Source organism: Toxotes jaculatrix, chromosome 1, assembly GCF_017976425.1.
Source record: "Toxotes jaculatrix isolate fToxJac2 chromosome 1, fToxJac2.pri, whole genome shotgun sequence".
Lineage (NCBI taxonomy): Eukaryota > Metazoa > Chordata > Actinopteri > Toxotidae > Toxotes > Toxotes jaculatrix.
This window is the reverse complement of record NC_054394.1, coordinates 22,029,122-22,055,422: the sequence shown is the minus strand read 5'-3', so window position 1 is coordinate 22,055,422 and position 26,301 is coordinate 22,029,122. Positions and strand designations below refer to the sequence as shown.

General features: G+C 36.8%; 1 protein-coding gene across 1 annotated transcript in view; it reads right to left on the bottom strand.

Annotated features, from left to right (window-relative positions):
* gpc6a (glypican 6a) overlaps window positions 1-26,301 on the bottom strand; it is a 120,536-nt gene that overhangs the window by 45,433 nt on the left and 48,802 nt on the right. Inside the window, exon 3 of the mRNA XM_041036320.1 lies at window positions 11,556-11,947. Within this exon, the coding sequence (XP_040892254.1) occupies window positions 11,556-11,947 (392 nt within the window). The remainder of the gene's footprint in view (window positions 1-11,555; window positions 11,948-26,301) is intronic.

Genomic DNA, 26,301 nt, shown 5'->3' with positions numbered 1-26,301 from the left:
CCAAGGAAACAGAGAGACAGATACAGATGAAACAGACGGAGAGAGAAAACCGGACAAGACACTAGCAGACAAACAGAGGGAACAGGCAGGTGCTATCGCCACATTTGGACTGAGAAACAGAACCAAATACATGCCAATCACAGGGTTTGCTTTGGAAGGAACAGCCGCATATTCCCCAAAGATTTTTTTTCTTGCATTTACAAAAGTCTGAGATCACTATATCTGTAATGTTTTGTTCGTAGATGACTTACAGAGCTCATATAGTACTTCACAATCTCCAGAGTCAGCCCACATGGAGCTATAACCTTTAGATCTCAGCCTAGCAGTCTAGTCACTCTTTGTCTTCACTTTCTGCATTGAAAAAATCTGTATCACACATATAAATTTGTAAGTCGCATCTGACTGCTACGTGCAATTCATCAGTTTACTGTAACTGAGACAGGGATGAGACAGTTTTTAGATTACACTTCCACTTTCTCCCACATCCATGCATCTCCAGCAACCTCTCTCCCTCATCAATGACTCAAACCCCACAGATTAAATATAACATTTTCCTATCAAGCTATTTGAATCATTTCATTTCACCAGCTAATTTGCATATAAATATATTTGTAAAGTGACAGAGGAAAGAGAGCGAGAGAGCTTGTCCCTTTTGTTTTCTCTGTTGGCTCAGGCCAGTCTAGTCACTATACCTAGGCAAAGACATTAAATCCAGTTTAAACTACAATCATAAAACAAAAACTAGTTGACAGGATGACTTTGGAATATACTCGCTTAATAAATTCACTGTTGCACTGCTATGGTATAAATGATGGCAGCATTACAGAGGATTCTTATGAAAATAAATTATACTGTATCATGTACTCAACATCAGCAAAACATGGCAAATATCACTCTGCACAATTTTATACCATCATACTTTTTCTTCCAACTTGTACAATAAAGTACAGTATTTATTCATCAGAATATTAAATAATTTTTTAAAAATTCTGGGATTAATCTGCTTCTGTCAATTCAATTAAACATGGCCCAGTTTCTAGACAGCCTATTTAAGAGACATGAAGAAAACACTGGGAGAATTTTCTTAACTATAGACCTGATCCAACTACCCTCTTTAGATCCAGTGTGGCTTTTTAGCGGCAACCAAAGAAATATATTTCATACTGCAAATAGGAAAAGTGATTTAAGCTGCCCTTGAGCTTTGTGAGCCTTTGGAAAATTTGCAATAAAATGGTGTCTCCTAACACAATTATCTTACAGGGATTTTTACATCATTGCAGTGACTGTGCCCAGCAGTTGCCGGTTGCCCTAGATGAAGGGTAATCTGATAATCTTGTTAGCACTTATTTACAGTTGAGTGGATGGAATATTTCACAGCAGGCAGAGGGTGGGACTGGGGAACGAGATGCCACAGATCCAGATTAAAACACTAACCTACTCATCTGATGTTTAAGAGCCACGCTGCATGGAGAGCATGTGTTTGTGTGTGGGTCCACATGTGAATTTTGCAGCCATGGAGGAAGAATTCAGACCCTCTATTTAAGTAAAAGTAGCAATACTGCAATATAAAAATACTCCATTACAAGGAGAAGTCCAGTGTTGAAAAATGTCTTTTATGTAAAAGTACTTAAGTATCATAACTTAAAGTGTCAAAAGTGAAAGCACTAATAAGGCAGAAAAATTAACTACAGTATATTATATTGGATTTTTTTATTATTACATTTAATTATTATTATTGTTATCAGTGTGTAAGAAGCTTTTTACTGCTATAGTTGGTGGAGGTGGACCTAATTTAAAAAATTTTTTTTTTTGGTGATTTCAGCCTGTATTGATAGGACAATGTAGAGACAGAGACATGCAGCAAAGGGCCTGGGCTGGATTCAAACCCGGGCCACTGCGGTATGGGCTTTAATGGTACGCGCTCCACCAGGTGAGCCAGGTGACAATATTGAAAGTGCAATATTTTCCTCTGCAGTGTAATGGTGCAAAAGTATAAAACAGGATGAAAACGAAAATAACCAAATTAATCACAAGTACCTCAGATCTGTACTTCAAGTGGCAAAGGGGCCATTCCGCATAATAATACTAATACTGCTACCAACAATAGCAGAATTTTTTTCTTTTGTTTATATAGCACTTTTGAAAACACAGTTCCAAAACGTGTTACAATTTAAACAGAACACATTTAAAAACCAAAGAGAATAAAATAAACTAAGTACCAATAAAATCTAATCACTTTATAAAACACAATTAGAATAAAATGAACTGAAATGCTGTGAAGTTAAATCATTGAAAAGCAATTTCCAACAAGTGGGTTTTTAACAGTGATTTAAAAGATGAGGCAGAGTTTGCTGCCCTGATCTCCTCAGGCAAGTCATTCCAAATTCTCAGAGCCCTGACTGCAAAGGCTCTATCCACTTTGTATCCCCTTTGTTTATCAATCCAGACCTTGGAACAACCATACTGACTATTTTCACATTTGACACATACGTAAACTTACTGTAATGCTAAACTTGCTGTAATCATGCTGTACTGATGTACTTTTAGTGAAGTAAAATTTTGAATGTCAGACTTTTATTTGTAATGAAGTATTTTCTTCAAGAAACGAGAGTGGGATAAGGCATAAAAAGTGGCCTACTCATTAGACTACTGGTGTGAGCATTAACTTCATTGTGGATTAAAAATTAAGATTATAAGTGCAATAAACCTGAGCAATAATAAAGCAAGCCATTTCTAAATCCCATAAAGGCCACAGTCAGGAGCCATTACACTCACCTTTCAGTACCAGCAAGAAGGCATATCCAAGATAACTAAATCATTATAATAAAAAGACAAGGCTCACTATTATAGTGAGCGATAACTCTAAAAGATGCTCTCAGAAGGCATCACCTTGTCTATCAGACAGGGTGTTGTCATGCACATATGGCGTGAACTCCCTTTAGGGGTAACTGACAAGAGCACAGACGATGGAAATTGCTTTGTGCCACCAAGTAATGAAGTTGTGAGAAATGACAATGACTTTGCAAGTTACCAAGGCCAATCAAGGGGAACACTTGTGGGACAGTGACGCTGTCGCCAAAAAATTGTCTCAATAGTTCTGTCATAATTATTGTGACAGGTTGCATTGCTTTGCACTGATTGGACATGGATGTAAAACTGCATTGCTGCCCCAGTGTCCCCACTCAATTCCACAGCCATTAGTGTCAATGGCAATATGAGTGATCTGTCACTGTGTAAATCAGACTACCATCTGCTACCAAGAGAAACGTGCCTGGTTGCAAAACTTCACTTAAGGTCTACTTTCCTCCAAAAACTACAGCAGTTAGGGATGTTGCAACAAAAATCTGAAATTCTTACGTTAGAGAAAATTACTAGTATAAAAGACTTAGGACATATTTTCCAGGAAAACCCAAATGCTTGTAGCAAGTTTACTATGGTTCACTTAACGTCCACTGGTGTCATTAATATCAAGGGTTTTCTGAGTGATACATACAGTACCTTTAAATGGTTTAAATTTCTGAGGAGCAAAAACAGATTAAGTGTCCTAAGTGAACAGTTAACTACTTGTAGCATTAAGAAAAATAAATCAAGAGTCAACATATATCAAATATTTTGTGCCACTGTTGAATGGTTATTCTCTTACTAGACTTCTCCAAGTCACACTGACTTTAATGAGTTCATGAAAGCATATAATTTGGCAAACATTAGATGATAAAACACTTTAATCATGCTTCTGCACATCCAGGCAACAAAAGGGGGTTCGGGAACATGGGAACAATTTTTGTGATGAACGAGCTCTATTGTAATGCCTTAAAAAATTGTCCTCTCCAGAAAAGTATTGCTTTCCTTTAACCATGAAGGTGATCTGACCATTTAGTTGCCTAAACATAGCCACATCTTAATCACAAGGGTGCCAGAGCAGAAAATGCTCATAGAGGTCCTCGTGAAAGGTGCTGACAAATGCCCTATTTTGTTGTTTGAGTGTGTACATTTGTTGGACTCTGACACCATTGTTCAATTCCAAATATATATATGGTCTATAAATGTTTAAAGTACTTTACTATGTCATGTGTACCTAAAAAAAAGCACCGTATTCTCTGGTTTAAATTATGAATTGTTGATTGAGTAGTGTGAACCAGGTTATATTTCAAAAGTAAATACAACAGACAGCTCTTCAGATATTTGGAAAACAGCAGTATCTGTTCATCCAGCTAAACAGCATTTGAGTGTTTCTTGGCAACACACAGTTTGCTAGAACAGCATCTCAAAGATCCACACAAATAGATGGAGATTCACAAATATATCTGTAGTTGTAAATCACAAAGATGCCAATTCACAAACACATTTAGAGACTAAGAGTGTTTAAAATAAACAGTCTGGTAAACTTGAGATGAATATTAATCCTTTAGTACAGCCACAGACAGAGCCTCACATAAGGCATCGTGAGTGTATGCACGAAAGTTGTCATTGATAATAAAACACGGTCTATAGGACTTTGTACTTTGGCTAATCACGTCTCCTTTCCATGCTACTCTGTGAACTTCAGAGTCTCCCTCCACTCAGCATGTTATATGTAAGATGGAGCCAAAGACAATTCCATAGAGGCTGCACTAAAATCAGCTGCTGTCAAATCAATGAATGTCTGAGACTGACAGAATAATCCACATGTGAGCAGCTGTGCCTCCATGAAACAACACCGTGGTACTTGGCAGGCCCCTGCGACCCACACAAGTCAGCTCAAGTGTCTGTCTTTGGTGGTGCACGAGATCGCCCGTTGATCTACCCTGACATATACCATGTTATGTGGCATGTCTGGAGCAGCAGTTGGGACTGTTTCTTTAATTTACCAAGACAAGTGCAAACACATTAAAAGCCAAGCCCACGCTGCTCAGTGACTAGGGACAGTGTACCATGAGCCATTCACCATCTCTAGTGGGAACAAAAGCTGCATACACTATATTGTTATCCATCTGCTGTGCTGCCTCCTGGATTAAAGTGCAGCACTAACCCTGTGTCCATCTGACTCTGAAGGTCTGCAGCCCAGCCTGAATGTCAGTGGCAAACAGGTTTATTGTGGCTGCCAAGAAACCTCTGGACAAATGTCACAACATCGGAGCTGACAACCTTCTCTAAGTGCTTGTTAAATAAAAATGTGGTGCCATCCACTTTAAATCAAGGTGCAAAAAAGTAGTCAGAGGATATGATCTGGGTTGGTACAGTCAGATGACATGACATATTTGCTGTAGTTCTTTGATAAGACAGATGGGTAAAGGTTTTTTATTAAAAATTTGATGGGTATTTTCCTCTTAGTTTGTTAATTTTCCATCCTTTCCAGTCCTTTCATATTTCATTCTCTGTCCTCCCACTCAGTATCAGGCTGACTGAGTCTGTATCTTTTTTCAGTATAAAATGGAGAGGAGCATATACTGTAGAAAGGAGTATACAGTATATTTCTTTATTATCCTTTCATATCATGTCCTTGTATTTCAGACCACATGCTGTCTCTCATTTTTTCCAACATTCTGCAGTTCACCACAGATCAAAATCTTTTAATTAAAAGGGACATCTTTGGTGCAGCACATTTCCCGATGACGTGCCAACCTTTTTGAGCCAGTTGCCATCTGCTGTCACAGCACTGTAGCTGAGGCCTTATCCCCAGCAAGCTGTGTGAGCTGTGAGCCAGCAAGAGAGAAGGAGACAGTCAGAGAGAGAGGAAGAGAGAGAGACAAGTTTGTCCAGTGCATCTGTAGAAGTGGACCTCGGCTGAGAAACATGGATGGACCATACTCTGACATGGAAGAGGTCACTTAATCTGCCCTGAGCAGCATTTGCCGTTAAATTGTTCTAACCCCCATGTGGTTGTGAAACATACCCATCACAAATACAGATACTGAACTACACATGAGTCTTCTAGATAACACGAAGGATACAATAATACATTCTTACTTCCTTGATTGAATAGATGCATTTTGTCTGTCTCTCTTCAGCTAGAAGTGGTGTCTCTTAAATAAGTAATTGCAGCTCTAAAATAAATTTCCTAAGAATCCAGTGGAACAAAAAATCTTGTTAATGTCCTTGACTCTACTTATATGTCATTTAATATTATTCAAAACACATCTGAAATGCTTAGTGAATCCAGTTTTGGTTTTGTTTGTTGCTGTGAGATCCCTATTTCAACAGCGCAAAAAAGGTGAATCCAAACATTCAGTGACAGTGGTGGTGTATCGTGGCATACTTTCTTTCATTTAAGTGCAGTGTCTTATGAAAAACAGGTAGCTACAGTGGCCGAGAAAGGCCACGCAAATGCAAACGTAGCAAAACAAACTCAAAAGCCACAACACAAATACAAAAGCCGCAACACAAATACAAAAGCCTCACAACGGAAGTAAGTCACAATGGAAATTGTTACCTTCTGTATACGAAGTGGAAGAGGAGGAGAAGTGAAACCTTCTTCAGATACTTATACTTAAGCTAACTTAAGTACACAACACAAATATTAAAATATGAAGGTAATTATTAGGATTGTTCATTTGTGACAATCACATAATGACAGCAATAATTGTAAGTTTCTGAAGAAGGTCTCAATTACTTCTCCTCCTCTTCCACCTCGTAGAAGTGTTGCAGCTTTTGTATTTGTGTTGCGACGTTTGCATTTGCGTGGCCTTTCTCGGCCACTGTAGTTAGTGTACTCAAAAAAGTCAGTACACATACAAAAAAAAAGCTTGTTTATTGATGGACGCTATTGTCCCACAATGCACTGCATAAATGAAACAGAGGAGCTGCTCAAAGCTGCAATAAAATTAATAGGTTTGGCAGCACACAAGTCATCTATACATGTTTCCATCACTTTACTCCCATTTACTTTTGATAAATTCAAAGTACTGGCTCAGAATGGCACATTTGTCTGAGCTTGTACTGTTGAGTATTGAAAGCACTTAACTGTTCTGCCTTGACAGCAAGTGGGCTACACTGATAGTGACTGCATAAAGTAGAAAAGTAAAAAGACACCCAGGAAAAAACTATGGAAACCACATGGAACTGATGCTGGTATTTCTCACATGTCAGCAAAGGCTCAGTAATCTGGCAGAGCATTAATCTAAGGTAAATGTTGTGTAAAGATTAGAAACTGCCTAAGAGCTTAATGTTAAATTATCTGACAGTTCGTGGTAGGAAATGAGTGTATAATGAGATCAACATGACAGTATAAGCCATCAGGAAAAACAAATCCCTCAGCACAAAATACCCTACTTCCTTCCATCATCATGACTAAATATGCACCATGGACTAGGCCAGCTTCCCATGAGCATGCAGAGCGAGTGGTAAGTGCTCTAAATGCCTGAACTTTAAACCCCATGAAAAGGTCCAAATCCCTGCAATCTTCTCTGAGCAGGTCTTACTGTGGTTGGACTGTGTTTTAAGTACCCCCAGGATAAAACTCTTAATGGTCATCATAAACTGTAATCCAGAGAGATTCTACTCTTAATCCAGGATCGACGTCCAGGAAACTGTTCAGTGCAAGTCGAGTCCAATCCCATTTTATAGGGTGATATCTCTCCTGTTCTGACTTTGCTGCATACAGAACTGTCTGTTAGCAGTAATTATGCATGGCTCATCATTGTCAGTGTGTCATCTTGTGTTAAAGAAACATGGAAAATTAAGCACACTGACGTTGGAAAGCATACATATTGTCACTTTACTCTTTAATTGTCACTTTATTCTTTTATATTCTTTTATACACTTAGTAATTTTAACTCTTTTATTTTCATTTCTTTTTATATTCTGTGAATATTTGTATTTTGGATAATTTATGTGTCCACCCCGCTGTGAGCCAAGGTACCGAAATTTCGTTTAATATGTACACCGACGGTGTGTTTGTTGAATGACAATAAAAACAAGTCTAAGTCTATATAAATAGGCACATTTTGTCATTTTAAAAGCTCAGGTTTTATGAATTTCATGATTGATTTTGATTGGATTTTGAATTACAGCCTTAATGGTGGCTAGTTAGAACAACTCAACATGGGCCAATGCAACAATTCACATATAAACTGCACTAAAAACCTGTGGCAGAGACAAGATGATATATTCTGCGAATTTTTATGTCTTTCACTGATCAGTGGGTATTTTCTCATTTTAACTCCCCCATAAACATTTTTTTTTTTTTATTATTGATTAATTTACTGATTATTTTCTCAATAATTGGATTAATTCCTTGGTTGGTAAAATGTCAGAATTTCAAAATTTCCCAAAGATATTTACTTTGAAATGATTTAAAACAGAAAAGCAGGAAAAGCAGCAAACAACCTGAGGCCAGAGAAAGATTTGGGTTTTTGCTTGAAAACTGCTTTAAAAGTTAAAATTTTATCAAAATAGTGGCAAATTAATTTTCTATTGATCAAATAACTGTTTAACACACTGTTGCAGCTATACATTGAAGACATGCATTCTGCACAATGAGTAAATTTACTTTTGACATAAGTACAGGATATAAGGTAAAGTATGCATTATTCCACTCTCTTGGCAGATGGTTTATGGAACAACACTTTACAGGAAGGTGTGTTTGTCACTGCAGTCCAGCTATGAGATGTGTTTGACCACCATTTGCTCGTGATTGATCAGCTAAAATAACAGAAACTGCTGAATGACCAGACAAAGCAAAACACTGATTTCTGAAGCTATAGAAATTGCAACAATAACACCACATAAGTGTAGCATTCTACCATAAAGCACATCAATTCTTGTCACTTATGGATATGAAATTGAACAGAAAGTGCCTTCTACATTGTGCTGTGCTTACACCTAAAAAGTAAAAAATTTGGCTTTTACTCCAAGACTGTGTTGTAAGGAGATGCAAGTGGCTTTTTGTCGCTGAAAGCAGCAAGTACCGGGGGTGATTCTTAGGTCAAGGTGATTTGTCATGTCAAGCAACTTTTCACCTCGAGTTCTGTGGTCGTTCACCAGCCTGACAGCCTTCAGCAATGCCACAGTTTCCTGGCTCCACTTCATAATTGATGAGGAAGCAGGGAATATGGGATTTGATCCAGAGTGACGGTGCCTTTTAAGCCTTGGACAGATGTATGGAGGCGCTCATTTTAACTCTTCGTCTGAAAAGGCTGTGCCACTGAGGACTGGTGGAAAGCTAGCTCAGTGGCAAGTTAAAAGATAATAATAAACAATTTAAGATGACTGACTCTTCAGAGATGATATATGGCAGCAGGGGTAAAGTGGGGATAATATAGCACTGTAATATGGTGCATACTATCATGATGCGAATTCCCACAATCCCCCTTAATTATGTGAGTACAGTTGGTACAGGAGGAGGATGAAAATAAATCAAACTGATAGTTCAGTTTCAGACTCGATAGTAATAACAGTTGGCAGTGGTTTAGCACTGGTCTAATGCAGAGGAATCATTAAATTAGATTATGAAGTTGAATGTAGTCTTTTCATGTATGTAATGATAATATGGATAGTTAAGTTTGGTTGTTACTGACTTTAACCACACGCATTATCATACACTAATTACATAACATACATATGAAAAAAAAGTTTTTCTAAAAACATTCAATATTTTCTAAAAACATTCAATATTTAAATCCAGTAGCCTTACGAATCTAAACTAAATTGATTAATCAAGACAATAATCTGATTTTCAGATTAATTAATAATGAAAATGATCACTATTTATAGCCCCAGCTGACCGCTGAAGCGTCTTTTTGAAGCGTGTTTTTTTATCTGTGGTCATATGCCTAAGTTCTTATATAACATAATGCATTTAGTTAAGTTCACAATCTACCCAGTTCTATGATCTGTCTCTGTCTCTGTGAGGCCACTGCTTATCAGAGGGAGTCGGTTAAGCCTCCAACATAAGAATGATTAAAATTCTTTCTCAAAATGAGCACATCTCATTTATTTTTTCTCCTCTCACTCATGCTCCTTTTTTCTTTCTTCTTTCCTCTTCAGACAATATGTGTCCCCTATTGAACTAAGGGGGGCAGCGAGTTTCAAGCTAAAAAGCAGATAAAAAGGAATCAGATTGTGGCCAAACTCTGAAGACAACTGATGTCTGAACTTGTGAAAAACTACAGTTTTGTATTATTTCAGTCTAATTGCAGGTGAAGGATACTGATTTTGGTAGGGTCATCAACTTGCCCAACAGAAACTGTCATTATGATTTATCGGTAATTGAATGAAATTGGTAGAGAAATAAGCACTGCAAAATACCTAACTACAGTTTTCTATTTTCAAAGACAAATCCATGACTATAAAAGATCTACATGTTTTTAAAAAGTGCTTAAGAAAGAATGGAGCAAGGAGTATTTTCTTTCATGCCATTCTATCATATTTATTCCCTGTTCATAAATAATAGCTGAAATAGTAATAATAGGTTTTCAACTGTGTTCTGTAAACTCCTAACAATATAACAACAGACTCAAATGTTTTAAATGTTGATGATGGATTTAACTGAGGGAAGAAACCGACTCTGTGTTAAAGCTAAATGAAAATTAAATGCTGAAATTTGAATGTAAACAACTCTTGCTACTAGTTTTATCATTTGTGACAGTTTTTGCATCTGTTTTGTAAAGCAGTTCTGAGCAGTGTTCCACCAACAGCAAACAGCTTTGGTTATATAATTTTTCCAGTTTTAGTTCTGTGTTTAACATGAAATCAGAAAACATTTCCACTAAGCCTTTAAAAACACATTTTAATCTCCTGTGTTTGATAATGCTCTAAAAACATATTTATTTTTCAGAAACTAATCGACCAATTTCTCAATCCAATCCACAAACAACGACGACAGAAAAGAAAAACAACATTGTTCATATTGTCAAATGAACTGTCAGTGTGGAAAATGTCACTAATTTTCCTGATACATATTGCTGAAAATTTTTAAAAATGAGAACAGCAAAGAGGGGCTGCAAACAAAACCACATCAGAAATCTCGGGAGGAATGAGCTTTAATCTTTCCTCTTTGGCAAAGCTTTGCTCTCTGCGGGTGATTGGTGAGCACACAGTGCACTGCGCACTCCACCAGTTGTATGAAAAAACGCATCACACTGGCCACCACACTAGGAGATGAAGTGCATAAAAAAAATTAAAAATCTTCATATGGATCAGCTTTTTTTCTGAGCTTTTAATAAGTAAATCAGATGCAATCTAATTCTGAAAGAGTGTGTTGTCCACAGAAGAGGTTGCAAAGTATTCAGAATGTATTGGCACTGGGTGCATACTCTGAGTACAGTGTGTACAGCAAAAAACAGAATAGATATGAATGACTGAATATTTTCTTGAACCCATGTTTCTCTTGTGTGTTAGTAACATCCAGCAGAACAATCCCACAGTATCGACTCAAATAATTCATGGCTTCATGAAAACTACCCAGTGTCACAGAAGAGACATTCATTTGCAGTCAGTTAAAATCTTACAGGATATTTGAGATCCTTGCTAGTTTTATCATTAAGCAAAATACAACAGCGCTCAGCTGCACAGGCTCACTTAAGAGCCAAGCAGCACAACAAGAGCCAAAACAGCTATGAGAAGAAAATTAAACTCACCTTGGCTACCCTGTTGGCAACCTCCCGACCCACCATTAGTCCCTGGACAAACGTCCGTGCAGCAATGAAGGCCCTGGTGACCTGGGCCTTGAGTTTCCTGGGCACATCCCCAAAGGGCTTTAGCTGATCTGTGTATTTACTGACACACTCCAGGTAGTCGTCAGTGAAGTGGTACTGGGAGTTGAGCAACTGGAACATGCGCTCTAGCAGCCTGGACCAGAAGTCATTCAGCATTTCTTCCAGGTTGACGTTGCCCCCTGTGTAGTAGCGCTTTAGCTCAGTGAACAGGTCCTGGAACACCTCTGAGTTCTGCATATACAGCTTCCCGTATGTCCGTGTGAACATACTGTTGAGAGACTTCTCAGAATTGTCCAGCAGCTCCAAGAAAAACTCTAGATGGATGGATGGTTTGGGGAGAGGAGGGAGGGACAGAGAGGACATGCAGCCTTGGTCATTATGCAGACATTTACGGCGTCTGATGTCTTTTCCAACACAATTAACTAGACATAAGACTTCAAAATCACAAGAACCAGAGGTTAATCTGCTCTGAGTACTGTTGTTGTATACACTTTAATTTAATGTCTTATTTTATGCACATACAGGAGCAATGTATGGCAGCCAACAATAGGTACTTGATTATGTGAAGAAAGTCAGTCCAAAGCATTAATAATTTAAAAGCAGAAATAATGGGCCACAAGGACCATGAATGATTAATGTAAGGGTTCTGATTGCATACTGAAACAAAATATTCATAAGTTTTAGACACAGACACTAGTATACATTATCATCCTGAGCACCCACCATTATTCTCAGACGCATTAGTTTCTCACTGAAACAATTTATTTGTCCACAGAGGCAGCTGGCCTGTGAGCCTATAATTGGATATTGTGTTACAGTATATTGAAAGAAGCTTCATTCACTTTGAATTATCTGAAGAGTACATTAAACATAAGGTAGAAAATTTCACCATGGGACAAGGACGTCTGTTCCATTTCTATTATTATATTTGCCATTGATTCAGTGCACACACCTTACACTGTGCGACACTGTCATTCACTTAATAGTAACAAATGTCTTTTAACATCCCTTGAAGCTGAGCTGAAATCTGAATTGTTCTCACATTTCAGGACAAATAAACTATAATGACTCAGCAATTATTATGCAGAATATTTCTGTTTTTGTTTATTTTCAAAAGAAGATGAACCCCATCTTAAAATTCTCATTGTGGTTAAGAGTCTAAGCTTCAAGCCTCTGGGTGGGCTTTTTCCCATGGTAATAGTTGACAGACATTTGAGCGCTGGATTACTAGGAAATGTGCTGCCAACTTCTTTGGTGCTGTATCACTGACTGTGTGGAACATCAGACTATTTAGCTTAAAAACTATGTTACAAGTCATTTCTTCCCCTTTATGAACGAGCCCACTTAGTGTTGGTTATGTACCGTTAGCCTTTTAAGACGTGTGTTCATTTACAATTTTCAACATTTTTTGGGGGGTGGAGTTCATTCTGTGAAGTTCCACTAATTAGCAGGCTAAACTAATGACTTTATACTATTGGAAGCTAGCCTAGCCTAGTTTGCTAACATTTACAACTATTCCTACTGGATGTTATTTTCCATTCATGTTGGGTCGGTCCCAGTACCCACACTCGTGGTATTTGCAATTTGTGAAGTGCCTACTTGTGTGACAGTGTCCAAGAGTCCGTTAAGCCCACAAGCATGTGGGAGTTTACTGAGACACGGTTGATTAATAAGGACATCCCGTCACTCATCCAGATACAAATGCTGTACATGGCTGAATCAAGTTTAGATGATTTGTTGGGAAACCATACAGTAATACAGTGACAGTCAGATGACAATGAAAACATAATCAGGAGCTTAGAGGAGTAATGCAATTAATAGAACAATTAAATCGAGCTATCCAGAAGCACCTACGCCTACTGTAAATAAAACAGACATGCTACTATAAATGGTTTCTGTCTTATAAAATTAAGGATAAAACGTTTTTCTCAAAATCTTTGAGCTTTTAAGATTTACGTTGACAGATATATTATTCTTATCACTCCTATCAAAAACAACAGATAGTTAATATTACATGACAACCAGCTGTGGAGATTCGGCCATAACTTTGTAATGTTTGGTCATGAATAATAATCCAACATGTCAAAAACTTTTTTTACACCTTGATTAATATCAGTTCTGAAATCAGCTTAGAAATTAATTACTGCCGGTGACTAGATTGGTGTGGGAACAGCATACATTTCACCACAGGGTATCAACGTGGTATTAGGAAAAAAGAACATTAGGCACGTTAGGTTAAGTGTTTGCTTACTTCCTGCTGTCACATGAATGCACACTCAAGGCTGCATGTGACAGACCTGTTATTTCAACACCTGCTCACCGATCAGCTGCTCCAGCACACACTGGGTTGTGTTTGTTCTGTCTAACTAGCGTTAACAGTCTTTCTTGTCTACAGATGTGGTGATGGCAAATAGCCAGATTCTGAAGACTCACAGCAACAAGTAGTCCTGTGAGTTCAGAAGTCCATACATTGTCTGTGGGAACCCAAAATTCACCCATCCTGGAGAACACTAAGGTGTGGGTTGCTAACACTACAAATAAATGAAACATGAATTTCTTCTTTTTTGTTGTTGCCACCAGTCAAAAGATACATCATGGGTAAAAATGCTAATTTCTTAGCAAAAAATGAAATTTAACTTTAGTTCAACTTTAATTAAGAGCTGTTTTGCATTGTGTATTACTTCAAACATAGACATCAAAATGCACAAGTGCAACAATATAATTCAAATTTAACATCCACTGCAATTATATTATTGCTTCTTTGTCATCTGCCCAAGATGCTTTCTTCCATGTGTGCACCTGATCTCTTGAGCATTAACTCAGCCAACAAAGAGAAAATCAGAGAGGAAAAAAGCAGCATTAGCTAGGGAGTCTCACTGAAGCCTAGCTAATAGGATCCCATGTTCCTGAGTGCACAGACGTAAATGTTGGGAAGATCATAACACACCTCTCCATGCACAAATGTCAAATATTCCTCCACCCTTCTTTGTAAACAAACACGCTGCAGACATTTCACGTGCCATGGTTTCTAATAAAACATTCGGGGGCTCTTCCCCTGGTTGAGTATTCTAGCTGGATGACATTTCTTTGCATTGTTAATGATAGCAGTCACACCCTTACATGGTGGGCATGTCTTGTTCTAATAATACTTTTCCCTGCTGTGATAATATGACTAAACCATAAGGCACAATGAATCAGTTCACATGTAGCCTATTTGGTATAGCAGCTCTGTACTGTGTGCAACCAAGAAAAACAACTATCTAAAAAATGTCAAATTCAAAACTTGAAACATAAAAATGCAAACAGTAGGATCTCAGATCATAAGAATTTTAAGATTAACATTTTAAGACGTTTTTTTCATATTTTATTTGGATTCAGTTGGAGTTGAGGTAATTTAAAAGGCTAAATCTTTTGGGCTACTGAAGTACATTTAGAATACGGTGCAAGATGCCAGTTATAAGAAGAAAATAAAGTAGTTAAATTATTTTCCATTTTATTTTAACATCCTTTCATCCTCTCACACTGCAGTTGGGTCAGAGAGTCAACTTTGAATAGTTTGACATCGCTGGAAATCCTGGACCCTAGCAGGATAATCCACTGTTCTGCAAATTGTGCAAGAGAGTGCCTGAGAAACTTACTGTATTATAGTATATCTGCATATCCTCTGGCACTATATGCTAATGTTACCAGAGGTTTGCTTGCCCACCACTTCTAAGATTGTTGGGAGTTAGACTGTGCTCTGGGATTCCTGCTTTGTATTCCTCACCTTTCTTGCAAGTTGTTTAGCCAAACCTCTTTTCTCTCTATTGAAATTGCACAGCATGTCCACACCTAAAAAATGTAGGAGACCAATCCCAGGTTGCTCATTCTAGTTTCTTTGCAGCTGAATGACCTGCCATTACACCAACATTTGTTTAAATATTAAGTGCCTGTAGGGTCTTTTTCATTCCCTTTTTTTCAATTAGACCTGAATTCAGGACACGTAAGCCCCTGTGTATTGTGCATGCAGTATTGTATCTGTGTTGGCATTTAAAGTGCTCTCAAGATGGGTAATATATATGGCAATATAGGCAAGAGTGTAAACAACATAATTTATATTAGAAATATGTAAAATTACTTATATTTAAATTTAAAAAAACATTCCTGAACATTTGGCAAGGGCTGAGACAGATTTGTTCTCTTCTACACTTTGTTCCAAAAGTTTTATTTGAGAACACAAATCATGTTCTTTTTGTTGGCCACGTCATTTTTTGTGTTACTTGACACTGCAGTATCCTAAGAAGGCTTTGTCCACACAGCAGTACTTTAGCAGATGAAGTAAACAAGCCCAAAGAAATTCAGTAATCCATCTAAATCATCGTCACATGACAAGCTTTCCCATTTCAAAATTCCAATTCCAAAAAACACTGAAAATAATACACTTACAGTCCTTTGTGGAGCACTGAAAATAAACAGATGTATATATTTTTTACTAAGGCACATATTCCCACTGAAAAGATGAAATTTCCCCTCTGTAAGTCTGTCAAATAGGTTAAAAAAAAGAATGGAACAATTTCCCATGTCTGCGAATGAAAAACGATGAAGTCCATTACAATTATTCCCATGAAAGAAATTAACTACTAAAGCAAGACAGACTGGGATTGTGCTGAAAAGAGAAAATTCTGAAGTCACAAAATGAATTAAGTTTTACACAGGCTAATGGAGTTCCAAGCAATGACACAAGTGGTCATTATGACCACATCACACACTATTTTGTTCAGCAGTGTGAAGTTAAGTGAAGATACTGTACTGATTACCTCTAATAGATAGTAATTAGATGATATAACCAGACAAAATAACTTGCCTGGACAACATGAATGGCTTTGATAATGTTTTACTTGCAGGTATAAACAAGTGCTGACTGACACCAGAGAACGTCATTTGGGGTTTCTATGATTATACTGCATCCATACAGCATCAAGATAGACCTCTGCAACAGTGTCTGAGCTGACACGTTTCTTTGGAGAATGTCTTCCTTAGCCCTACCACTTCTGCGGACAAGTCTAAGTTTATACCAAGGACAAATAAGTTGAAGCAACTGACCAGTGTTTTATAATCCAAACCCAAGAGTTCTTGAACTAATGAGCACGTACCACCCTTGTCTTGCATAACTGTTGGGTTTTTTTGTGATTTCAAGGCCTGTTACCTGGAAAACAGAGTGTACTGCAGGTTTCAGATAGCAGCTATAGCTTGCCAACTGATGAAGAGTGAATTGCTCTCTGCTGGCCAAAAATACATATTTGGCCAGGGAATTATCATTGAGAGTTATTGACCTTGGATAACTTTCAGCTATCGAGCTTTTAGGGTCTTAATACTTGGAAACATAGCAATACATGGATGTATGCTTACTGACACAATTCATTACAAATCATCCCACATCCAAAGCTCTTGTGTAATGAAGGTTATACAAATCCAAATAAGTTGGAAAAGACTATATGTATGTTGCAAGAAAATGGAAAAAAAAACAAGCCAACAAACTTTGGAGGACTTCAGTTTCAGAACTAAACTTAAAATTTCTCAAAAGTTTCACTGACTCCTTAATGAGCTATATTTTACATTTTTTTTTACAGTATCAACAAACTCATCTTTAAGTGCCAAAAAATAAATCTGTGCATTAAAAAAGTAATCTTTCACCAAACTATTGTGTTTTTTGGCATAAATTAAATTAAATTAAATTAAATTAAATTAAATTAAATTATTTGAAAGGCTAAAGTTTTTCTCTTTTGTTCACTTCAATTTGTAGAGGTAAGAGAGGGAAGGCTTGCATTTGTGAATCCGGCAGCTGCAATTAGAGTTTTCTTAAAATCAATATATATATATATATATATATATATATATATATATATATAAACTTTTCTTTTTGTTGCGCTGATTAATTTTTACATATATTATGTAACAGTATTTTCAAATTCAGTAAAGTGTTAAAAAGGGTTAGCTGCATATAAATGTATAAACATCCCTTATGGTCATTATTTTTTAATCATTTTACCACCCTTAGGTTTTTTCCTGGCATAAAGCACAACAAATAAAAAGCTCAAAAATCAATACAAAAACTGTGGTAAAGAGAACTACATTAGTGACAGTCATAATTGAGGTTAGACTTTGTAATTTTCACACTGCATACGAAATATACAATGTCTTATTACCCTTGAAGTGTGAAGAATCAATTTTCTCTTAGAGCAGCACAAAGTGCTCCTTTGATATCTGGCCTAATTACTGTAAATAATTATTATGATTAATAAAGGTGACCTTTCTGTTGTACTGATAATAACACTTTATCCACATAAAAGTCACCCATTCATTTTACTTCACAATATTTGAAGATTTAGTTTCTCATTTTTTATACTGTCTCAAACAATGGAATCCCTGATTCTTATTATGATTAATTAAGACCAAATTTCAATTAATGGTCCAACAGTATTGAATGACCAGAGGGTAGCATTGTACAAAGCTTGGATATCATTACATTTTATATATTTTACCTTGGTAATGTAATGTATTCCGAATTTGAACAGAGTCAGAGAGAGACAGCACTGTCTGTCTAAGGGCTAGAGGATGTTCAGTAATTTCCCTTTCCCTATATACAAAAGAAAGAACAGTGATCATAAAATGAATAACGCTCAGATTAATATTTATGTTTGCCCACATAATTCTGAATCTGGTTCATAAATACCACTTCAGCTGTAAGTTAACAATGCTGCTCTCACCACTGGACTACTTGGGGACTTTGGGAAAAGTTGTTTTCAAATTGCAATAACTGCTGAGTTAACACTGGTTTCCTGTGGTGATTCTCTCAATCCACTATACACACACACACACACACACATAGCAGAGTAGCATTGAAATACTTATTTTCCCTTCTCAGCTCCACATAGCTGGTCAATCATGGCGCAACATGGGTGTGAATGTCAGATTATCATGTTTTGTCAGAAAGGTATGCGGCGAAGGGGTTTCTGAAGCTATTTAATGATCAGTCACTTTAGTCTCGTTTAATTAAATTATTTAAACATTGCTATTATCTAATGTTGAAAAATAATTTACTCTGCACTCTCTCTTTATACAACATCTCATCAGATTTAATCAGCAACACTGATACTGAGAACTTACTGGTCACCTTCAAGGCTGGACTAGCGCCTGACCACATCTCTGACCTTGTCAGCCCCTATGATCGAGATCCTCTTACAGACATAGTTAGTGTGCCATATTCCAGGTGTAAGACAAAGGTGTCACATTTCATGCACTGTTATGTTCAATGTGTTACTGTACCTGAGCTGAACATGAGCAGTGTTAAAGCTATTTTAAGCTTGGTCAATTTGACATCCTCTAAAATACTGTATTTTAAATATGGTTTGTTTAACTTATAGTATTTGCTTGTCCTTTCTGTGTAGGGGGAGAGAGCACTATAGTGGTAGTGGCACCTGTCATTGAGATAACACAGCATGTCATGCGACTGTATTGCAGATGGAGAAATTGGTCATCTACAAAAAGCTCTTTCCCTTTGATTGAAAGGGACTGACACCAACACCTGATGTTTACCTTTTGTGTTTGATGTCTGAGACCCACACACAACCCCATATGGACAAGGGTGTGTATAGCATGTGTGCAACATAGCTATTTCACATTATGCCTCAGATGTTCAGATCGTAATGTTTTTTCATCCTGTCCTTATCTATATCACCTTTGCTCTGGCGAACCCATCAATCATTTTTTCTTTTTCTTCTGTGTCTCTGCATTTGTGATGAAATCGCAATGGAAGCTAAAAGACAAAGATATACTGTGCACCATGTGGAACAAAAAAGAAACAATTTAAATTAACCATTAATCTTTAATAATGTATTTATTATACCGTTAAATATCAAACAACAGCTTTTCTATTTTTTTCATTTTTTTAAATAGTGAGCTCTGCACTAATTTTGTATTTCATAGTGACTCCAATGATGGCATCCATATACAACATGTTTAAAGCAGGTGTGTTTTATTATGTGTTTCCTTCATCGATAACCTCCAGTACATGTCAGCACTATGTGCACTGTGCACATATGGTGAGCAATCAAAACCCCCATAATTTCCATCTCATTGTTATTTACATTTTAAAGCCAGCACTTCTCTACATCATAACAGTACATTTGAAATGACTGCATGGTTTGTTTTGTTTAGTTCTCTCCAATATTCATTACCTGCACAGGATACAACAGAAGATACAACAGAAAGTGTGTGTGTGTGTGTGTGTGTGTGTGTGTGTGTGTGTGTGTGTGTGTGTGTGTGTGTGGGTGTGTGTGTGTGTGTGTGTGTGTGTGTGTGTGTGTGTCTTCAGCCAATTATGATAATATTGTTTTCTAATCTATTTGTTACCCTGCGAACAGACTGCAAGAGTGGACAAACAATCCTTAAACATGTTTTGGTTCTGTGTTTCTCCTCTATTTGTGGATAATTAGTTCGGCATTAGGGGCAAATCAAAAAATGATCAACATTACCAATACTGTATATGAGACAATAAGTGATCTGTTTTAATGTTATCCAGGCAAAGACTGCATGAGAACTTTTGGTTCTGACATTTTCTCCCTCATCGGACACGACCTGTCTATGATGATTTGCACTGAAGAATATGTGTTTGTCGGACTGGACAGTAAATGGTGTTACGGTATTTGGAATTTCTGAAAAAAACTCAAATTACAAATTCCTCTAGGGTTACATTCTCTGGTGGTTTTATGGGATTAAAAACTATTAAAACACAAGTAAAAAACAACAGCAGTATTGCTAAAAGGAAAAAAAGCCTCATAATGTAAAATGACTTTTAAATGGGAAGAATTGCTGCAAGACAGTACAAAACAAAATGATTATAAATATTTCCTACTTCACTGCATACACTTTACTCCTAACTGCACATTACAAATTGTAATTTTCCGACGCACGAACTGTACTCTCTAAACTAAAACCACAGTGTCAGAATATTCCATTCATATCACTGTGTTTGCTTATAATTTTCTGAACACGAGAACACCCCGACTAAACACTTGTGTCTGATTCATTAAACATTCAGAAACATCTGTTTTCAATCACATCCATGTTGATGTTGATGAATCCCAATTATTCATTAACGGAAACCATGATAATAAGACCTTAATTATCATGAATTAACATATCCTAATGACACCGGATGAGAAATGTCATATTAGTCAGTGGAGAGGAGTGGATTTATAATAAAGGACCATCATGGCGCTGATGAAACTAACAAATAAGAGCTTCCACAAATTTAAGGCAACAGAATTTAAGACAGCAGTAGGTGCCTAATGTTCAACTAGTTTGAGCAGCTGCAGAGGCACACAGAGCTGAAATGAAACCGGATCTTCCGATCTCTAAAGGTAGAGATTTCAACTAGAAAGTTGAAAAAAATGACTTGTCAAGCTGTCACTTGTAGTTTCTTCATGTGGGTTCTTTTTTTTTCTGTGCTCACAAAGTCAATGTTGTTAACCTTTGTTAAAATCCCAAAAGCTTACATTTCTTATGGAAACAACTGTAGCAGATGGAAATTTGTCTAAGAATATGGACAGTAAATAATCCACAAGATCTTGCTTCAGTTTTTCATGACCGATGACAGAAATGCTAAATGAGAGATTGCACTGAGTTACTGGAGCTAGTGGAACAGGAGATAACCTGGACATAATGTCACGTCACGACTGCCTCACAAAAGAACAACCTGTGACAGGAGATCACAGAGGTGGTAAATTCACACTATATCCTCTCAAACCAAGCAAAAAGTTATCTTGACTTTCGAATAAAGTGTAAAACACCAATGCAGAGTTAAAGGCCACAGGAGAAGAGACCAGTGTGCTCTCAAAAGCTGATACCGGGCATGTTTCAGTCTTTGGCCTTGCTCCAGGTAGGAACAGTGACCGTTTACCGGCTGATGGACTCGAGGGAGCAAACCAGGTCACACTGTTTGATGAGAGGAAGGAAGGTGAGTTTTCCCATACCCTCTAAACCCAGATCTCTTGGAACTTCAGTTTTTAATATTTAAAAAGTCCCAAATTACAGATTAAGTGCAGAACTGCAACGGTATGTACGATACCGTAAATTCTTACTTTTTTCAAATACTTTGTACTAATTTTAGAAAAAAAGTAGGCATAAGACACTGTTTTCTGTGCAATGTCAAATTTCAATAAAGTGCTACATATTCTGTTAAATTAATATGCATTTTACATATGCTCTCAGTTAGGTGCAAGTTACAATCAGACATCTCAATTTTACTGGACCACATTAGAAGCTGATGACTACATGGCACTAACATGGACATTTTAGCTCATTTCTCCCTGTAATGTCTGCTTGCATTTGAAACTAGCTGCCCAAGGTAAACGCATAGGAATGGGAGCATATTTTAACATCCACCTCACAAGGTCAGCAGTAACCAGAGTTGTTTAATTCATGTGTTATTACATTAAAGTAAAAAAGACTTTTCATTATAGCAGCACAGCAGTACCAGTCACAGATTTTCCCAAATCGTTCATACTGTGATGGCAATCCCTTTGGTAAATTTTATTTTATTAGGCAATTGTGGTAAACACGTAAACGAGAATGAATGTTTTACAACAACAATGAATCTATTTGTGTATCAATGTGATTAAGTCCGTTGATTTTAGATTTTATTAAATTTAGTGAATTAGCCACAAACAGATAATCCCACCTTTTTAACTGATCTAAAAACAGTTTCTAAACAGAGTTAGGGTTAGGGAAAGAAAATTTACTGCATCACTCTGGCCAGTGTTAATACCACATATCTGTTTAGAAATCTGATGAATTTTTTCTTTTTGTTTTGTTTTAATTTATATTAAGAGTACTGATGGTACTGTTAGATCACTGATGGGCCACAATGTGTGTTACTCTGATTATAATAGAGATGTTTAATCATGTTTGTTTTCAAGTTGCAAAATGTTATTCCACAAATATCTATTATGATTAAAACTTTTACTACATCAACCCACGCATCACTTGCAACCTCCACCTACAGATGACCACAGATGAAAATTAGCATTTTGCTAGATGTATTGTGCATTTTCTCTGTTCAATAAACAATAACATCACAAATTCTCTGGATGGTGTGATATAAAAATAACAATACACAGTCACTTATGATTTTATGCATATCCCTATCTCTAATAAGAACTGGTAAATCTTTTCTCACATTGTGACCTCCAGTGCAATATAGATGGACTGAAGCTCACTGTTACACTGCATGTATGTCAGGCTGCAATGAATTACCTAATCTTCCATAAGCATTACCAATATAATATCCCAAAAATAATTCACTCTTGAGAATTGAGATGCTTTTATTTGGAAAAATAAATTATTCCGGCAGGGCATGACCAGATTTAAACCTTGTGCACTTGAATTATCTCTCTAAACACACTTTTTACTTTATCCAGGCACTGCCTTTATTGGCATTTCACAACTATTAAAGTTAAAGGATAAAAAGATACTCAACCCTGACACTTGAATGCTATCCCAATTTGCTTTCCTGCTGCTTCAATATTTCTTTCTCAGGCTGCACAGGGAGTTTAGAATTAATTGTTTGCAATGAAAAATAGACATACATGGAGAAGATATTGATTAAATGGTAGGTCAGTCCATGCATGATTGTTCATCAATCATAATCAAATTCAGTTTAAGCTATGAGTGAGAGTAAACAGATGAGTGAATACATGAATACCAAAGGCCCCGATCCCCAGGCAATATCACTCCACTTTGATGACAATGCATTTTCAACTGATGACATTGTGTGCAATGATACTGCACGGAGCTGGTGACCAGGTGGTAAAATCCATTCTCCACACATGCATGATGCATATCACACTGGAGCTGACAGCATCAATACAAGGTTGTAATTAAAGCCCTCCGTTGTAGGATATAGAGGAACGGGAGGCAAGTTTCTCACAGCCCATCAATCACACAGTGGCAGCTCATTTAAAACATCTTTAAAATTAAAGTTGCACCAGCCTCCGCCTTTTACAAAGAGCAATTGTTTTCTGACAGCTAAGTGAATCTCTGCTGAAATCTCTGGGAGAAAGGTTGAGTGTAAAGGACTTTTATGCAGAGAGCTGACAGACTGAATTGAAAAGGAGCCTGTTCTCTGTTCTCAAAGAAATAACGTTGGCTGTACTTGATGCTCTCTGATAGCAGCAGAGAGGGGGGTCACATATTTGCCTTGGATAATGGGCTTTTAGACATAATGGCACATAGCCAGCTAGCCAAAACACAGAAATTTCGCAATTCAGCATCTGTTGTATTAAAAGATGCTTGATGGTGTCCAAACATACCATCTGGCTGTGTAAATAAAGGATGAGTGGATATCGATGCCAGTTTCTTCTGTAGACTTGTAATTTGTTTGAGAGATAATTTGTGTCCAATAAATTGTAATGAAGGAAAGTTATCACATGCTCATTATTGACAAATGCGTCAGTAAAAATGAATAAAGAAGAAAATATTTTTAATTGAGGTGAACAAAAGCACCATTACCTGCTACTGTGACTCAGGGTATGTATGGTTGTGACATTACTGCAATCATACATCATGTAGTAAAACAAAAACAAAAAAATAAATAAAAGGGCAGAATCCATAGGTTTGAACTCACAGGTTCAAGGTTGTGGTATTAAAAGGTTCTGAAGAATGAATTCAATGCAAAACAAGTTGTGCTACATTAGGTAAGTAATCTCGTCTGCTTTAAAAAATTCAGGACTAACAATTCATTATTCCTCTTTGAAGATGCTCTTTAAACATTAAATTGGTTCATATATTCCCAAGAGCAGCACACATAAAGACTCACACTCTGGTATAATCACTGTAGAGCCACACACACACACAATGTCATTTCTCACATGAAGAACTGCAGTCATTACAGCCTGATGCCTTGTACTGTGAATTTATATCACACCATGCGACTGTAACACCCGCATAGTGGAGGAAGAAATACTGTATGTCTCAGTGACAGAACAAATCACTGAAATGCATTTATAAGACGCTGTTTGCATTATTGTGTCTCTATGCTGTTGTGGGAGATGCAGAGAAGCCATATGATAAAAATAACTGGTACTGTATGTTAAACAAGCTTCCCGCAGGTAAGCAGGCAATGATTGGTAATTCCAGTGACATTACCAACACACATGCAGGATTTGCTCAGCTGTATATCCTGCTCCTTGCTGAGGTTTACTGAATTTAAGACCTATTTCTAAACAAGTCAAATATTCAAGACTAGTCACACAAAGCACTACTGATAAATTCTCCTTTGATAGACTCCATCTGGGGTTAATTACCATTTCATAATAGCTATAATTATAGGGATGAACGCCATACTCAGTCAGCAGCATTGGTCATCAGCACAATAAATGTGCCTGGTGGACTGGTGGTGGTCCGATCCAATTGACATGGTTTAGATTTGATTAGTTACAATTCTATTTTTGCTTATTGACTTCAGTTTTTTTGACATTACAGATTCATTTTCTTTATTTGAGAAAAAACTGATCATGGGGTATATTGTGATTTTTGAGCTTGATCTATGTTTTGCTAATATTAGCTGACTCTGTAGTGGTGTGATGACAACTAGGGACAAACAATAGACAACACTGGAATTTTACAGTATACCATAGCGTAGTAGATCTTTTGTTCTTTTGACAACCTTTCTTCTTAACATGGAATGATTTTTACTCAGTTGTAACATTTTGATGTTGCACCTGTTTTTTTTAGATGGAAGTCAGTGGTGCACATTTACATAAATACTGTACTTAAGAGTTGCTTATCTGTGCACTTTGAGTATTTCTAATTTATGTTGCTGTATACTTTTATTCCACTACATTTCAGAAGGAAATAGATATTTATTTAGAAAATATAATTATAATGATTTGCAAATCATTTTTTATTTTTGTTATAGATTTTAAAAACCTGTGATAAGAATATAAAATGCATATTGTTACGCAGTAAAATGAACCACCCAACAGTATATAAAAGGAATAAAATTTGTTTTATTGCCACAGGCTACAACATTAAAATGCCAACTACATGTAACTGCATCAATAATAATAATAATAATAATCCAATATATTATAACGTAACACTGACAGAGCCCATTCTGGCTTCCTAGGGAGCACTTTTATTTATTTATTTTTTTTAACGAAAGAGTTTGAATGCAAGACTTTTACTTGTAAAGGAGTATTTTATACAGCAATATAGGCATTTTTGCTTACCGACTGTCAGAACTTCACCTTCAACTGAATCAAAAACCTTTTAAATTAGGAACTGCTTCTAATTCAGAACCAGTGCTCTGCACCCAAATCTATGGTGTGATGCTGGCACCAGCATAAAAAGCAGCAGGCAGCATGATAAAAGAACGGCTAAATCATTTAAAGAGAGCAGTGATTTGTGATTGCCTCCAGTGTGGATAAGACAAGGCAATGATAGTTTAAGACTTGCTGAATGATGGCATGAACCAGGAGGGAGTTGCCTTTTAAATAAAGGATGGTGGTAAATTATGAGAGGACTGAAGGCAAAAGGCATGGCTCAGGCATAATAATGAAATAAGAAGGAGAGGACAGAGAAGGAACTAGTCTTCCTGACTGATCTTTCATTAAGCTCCAATGAATGC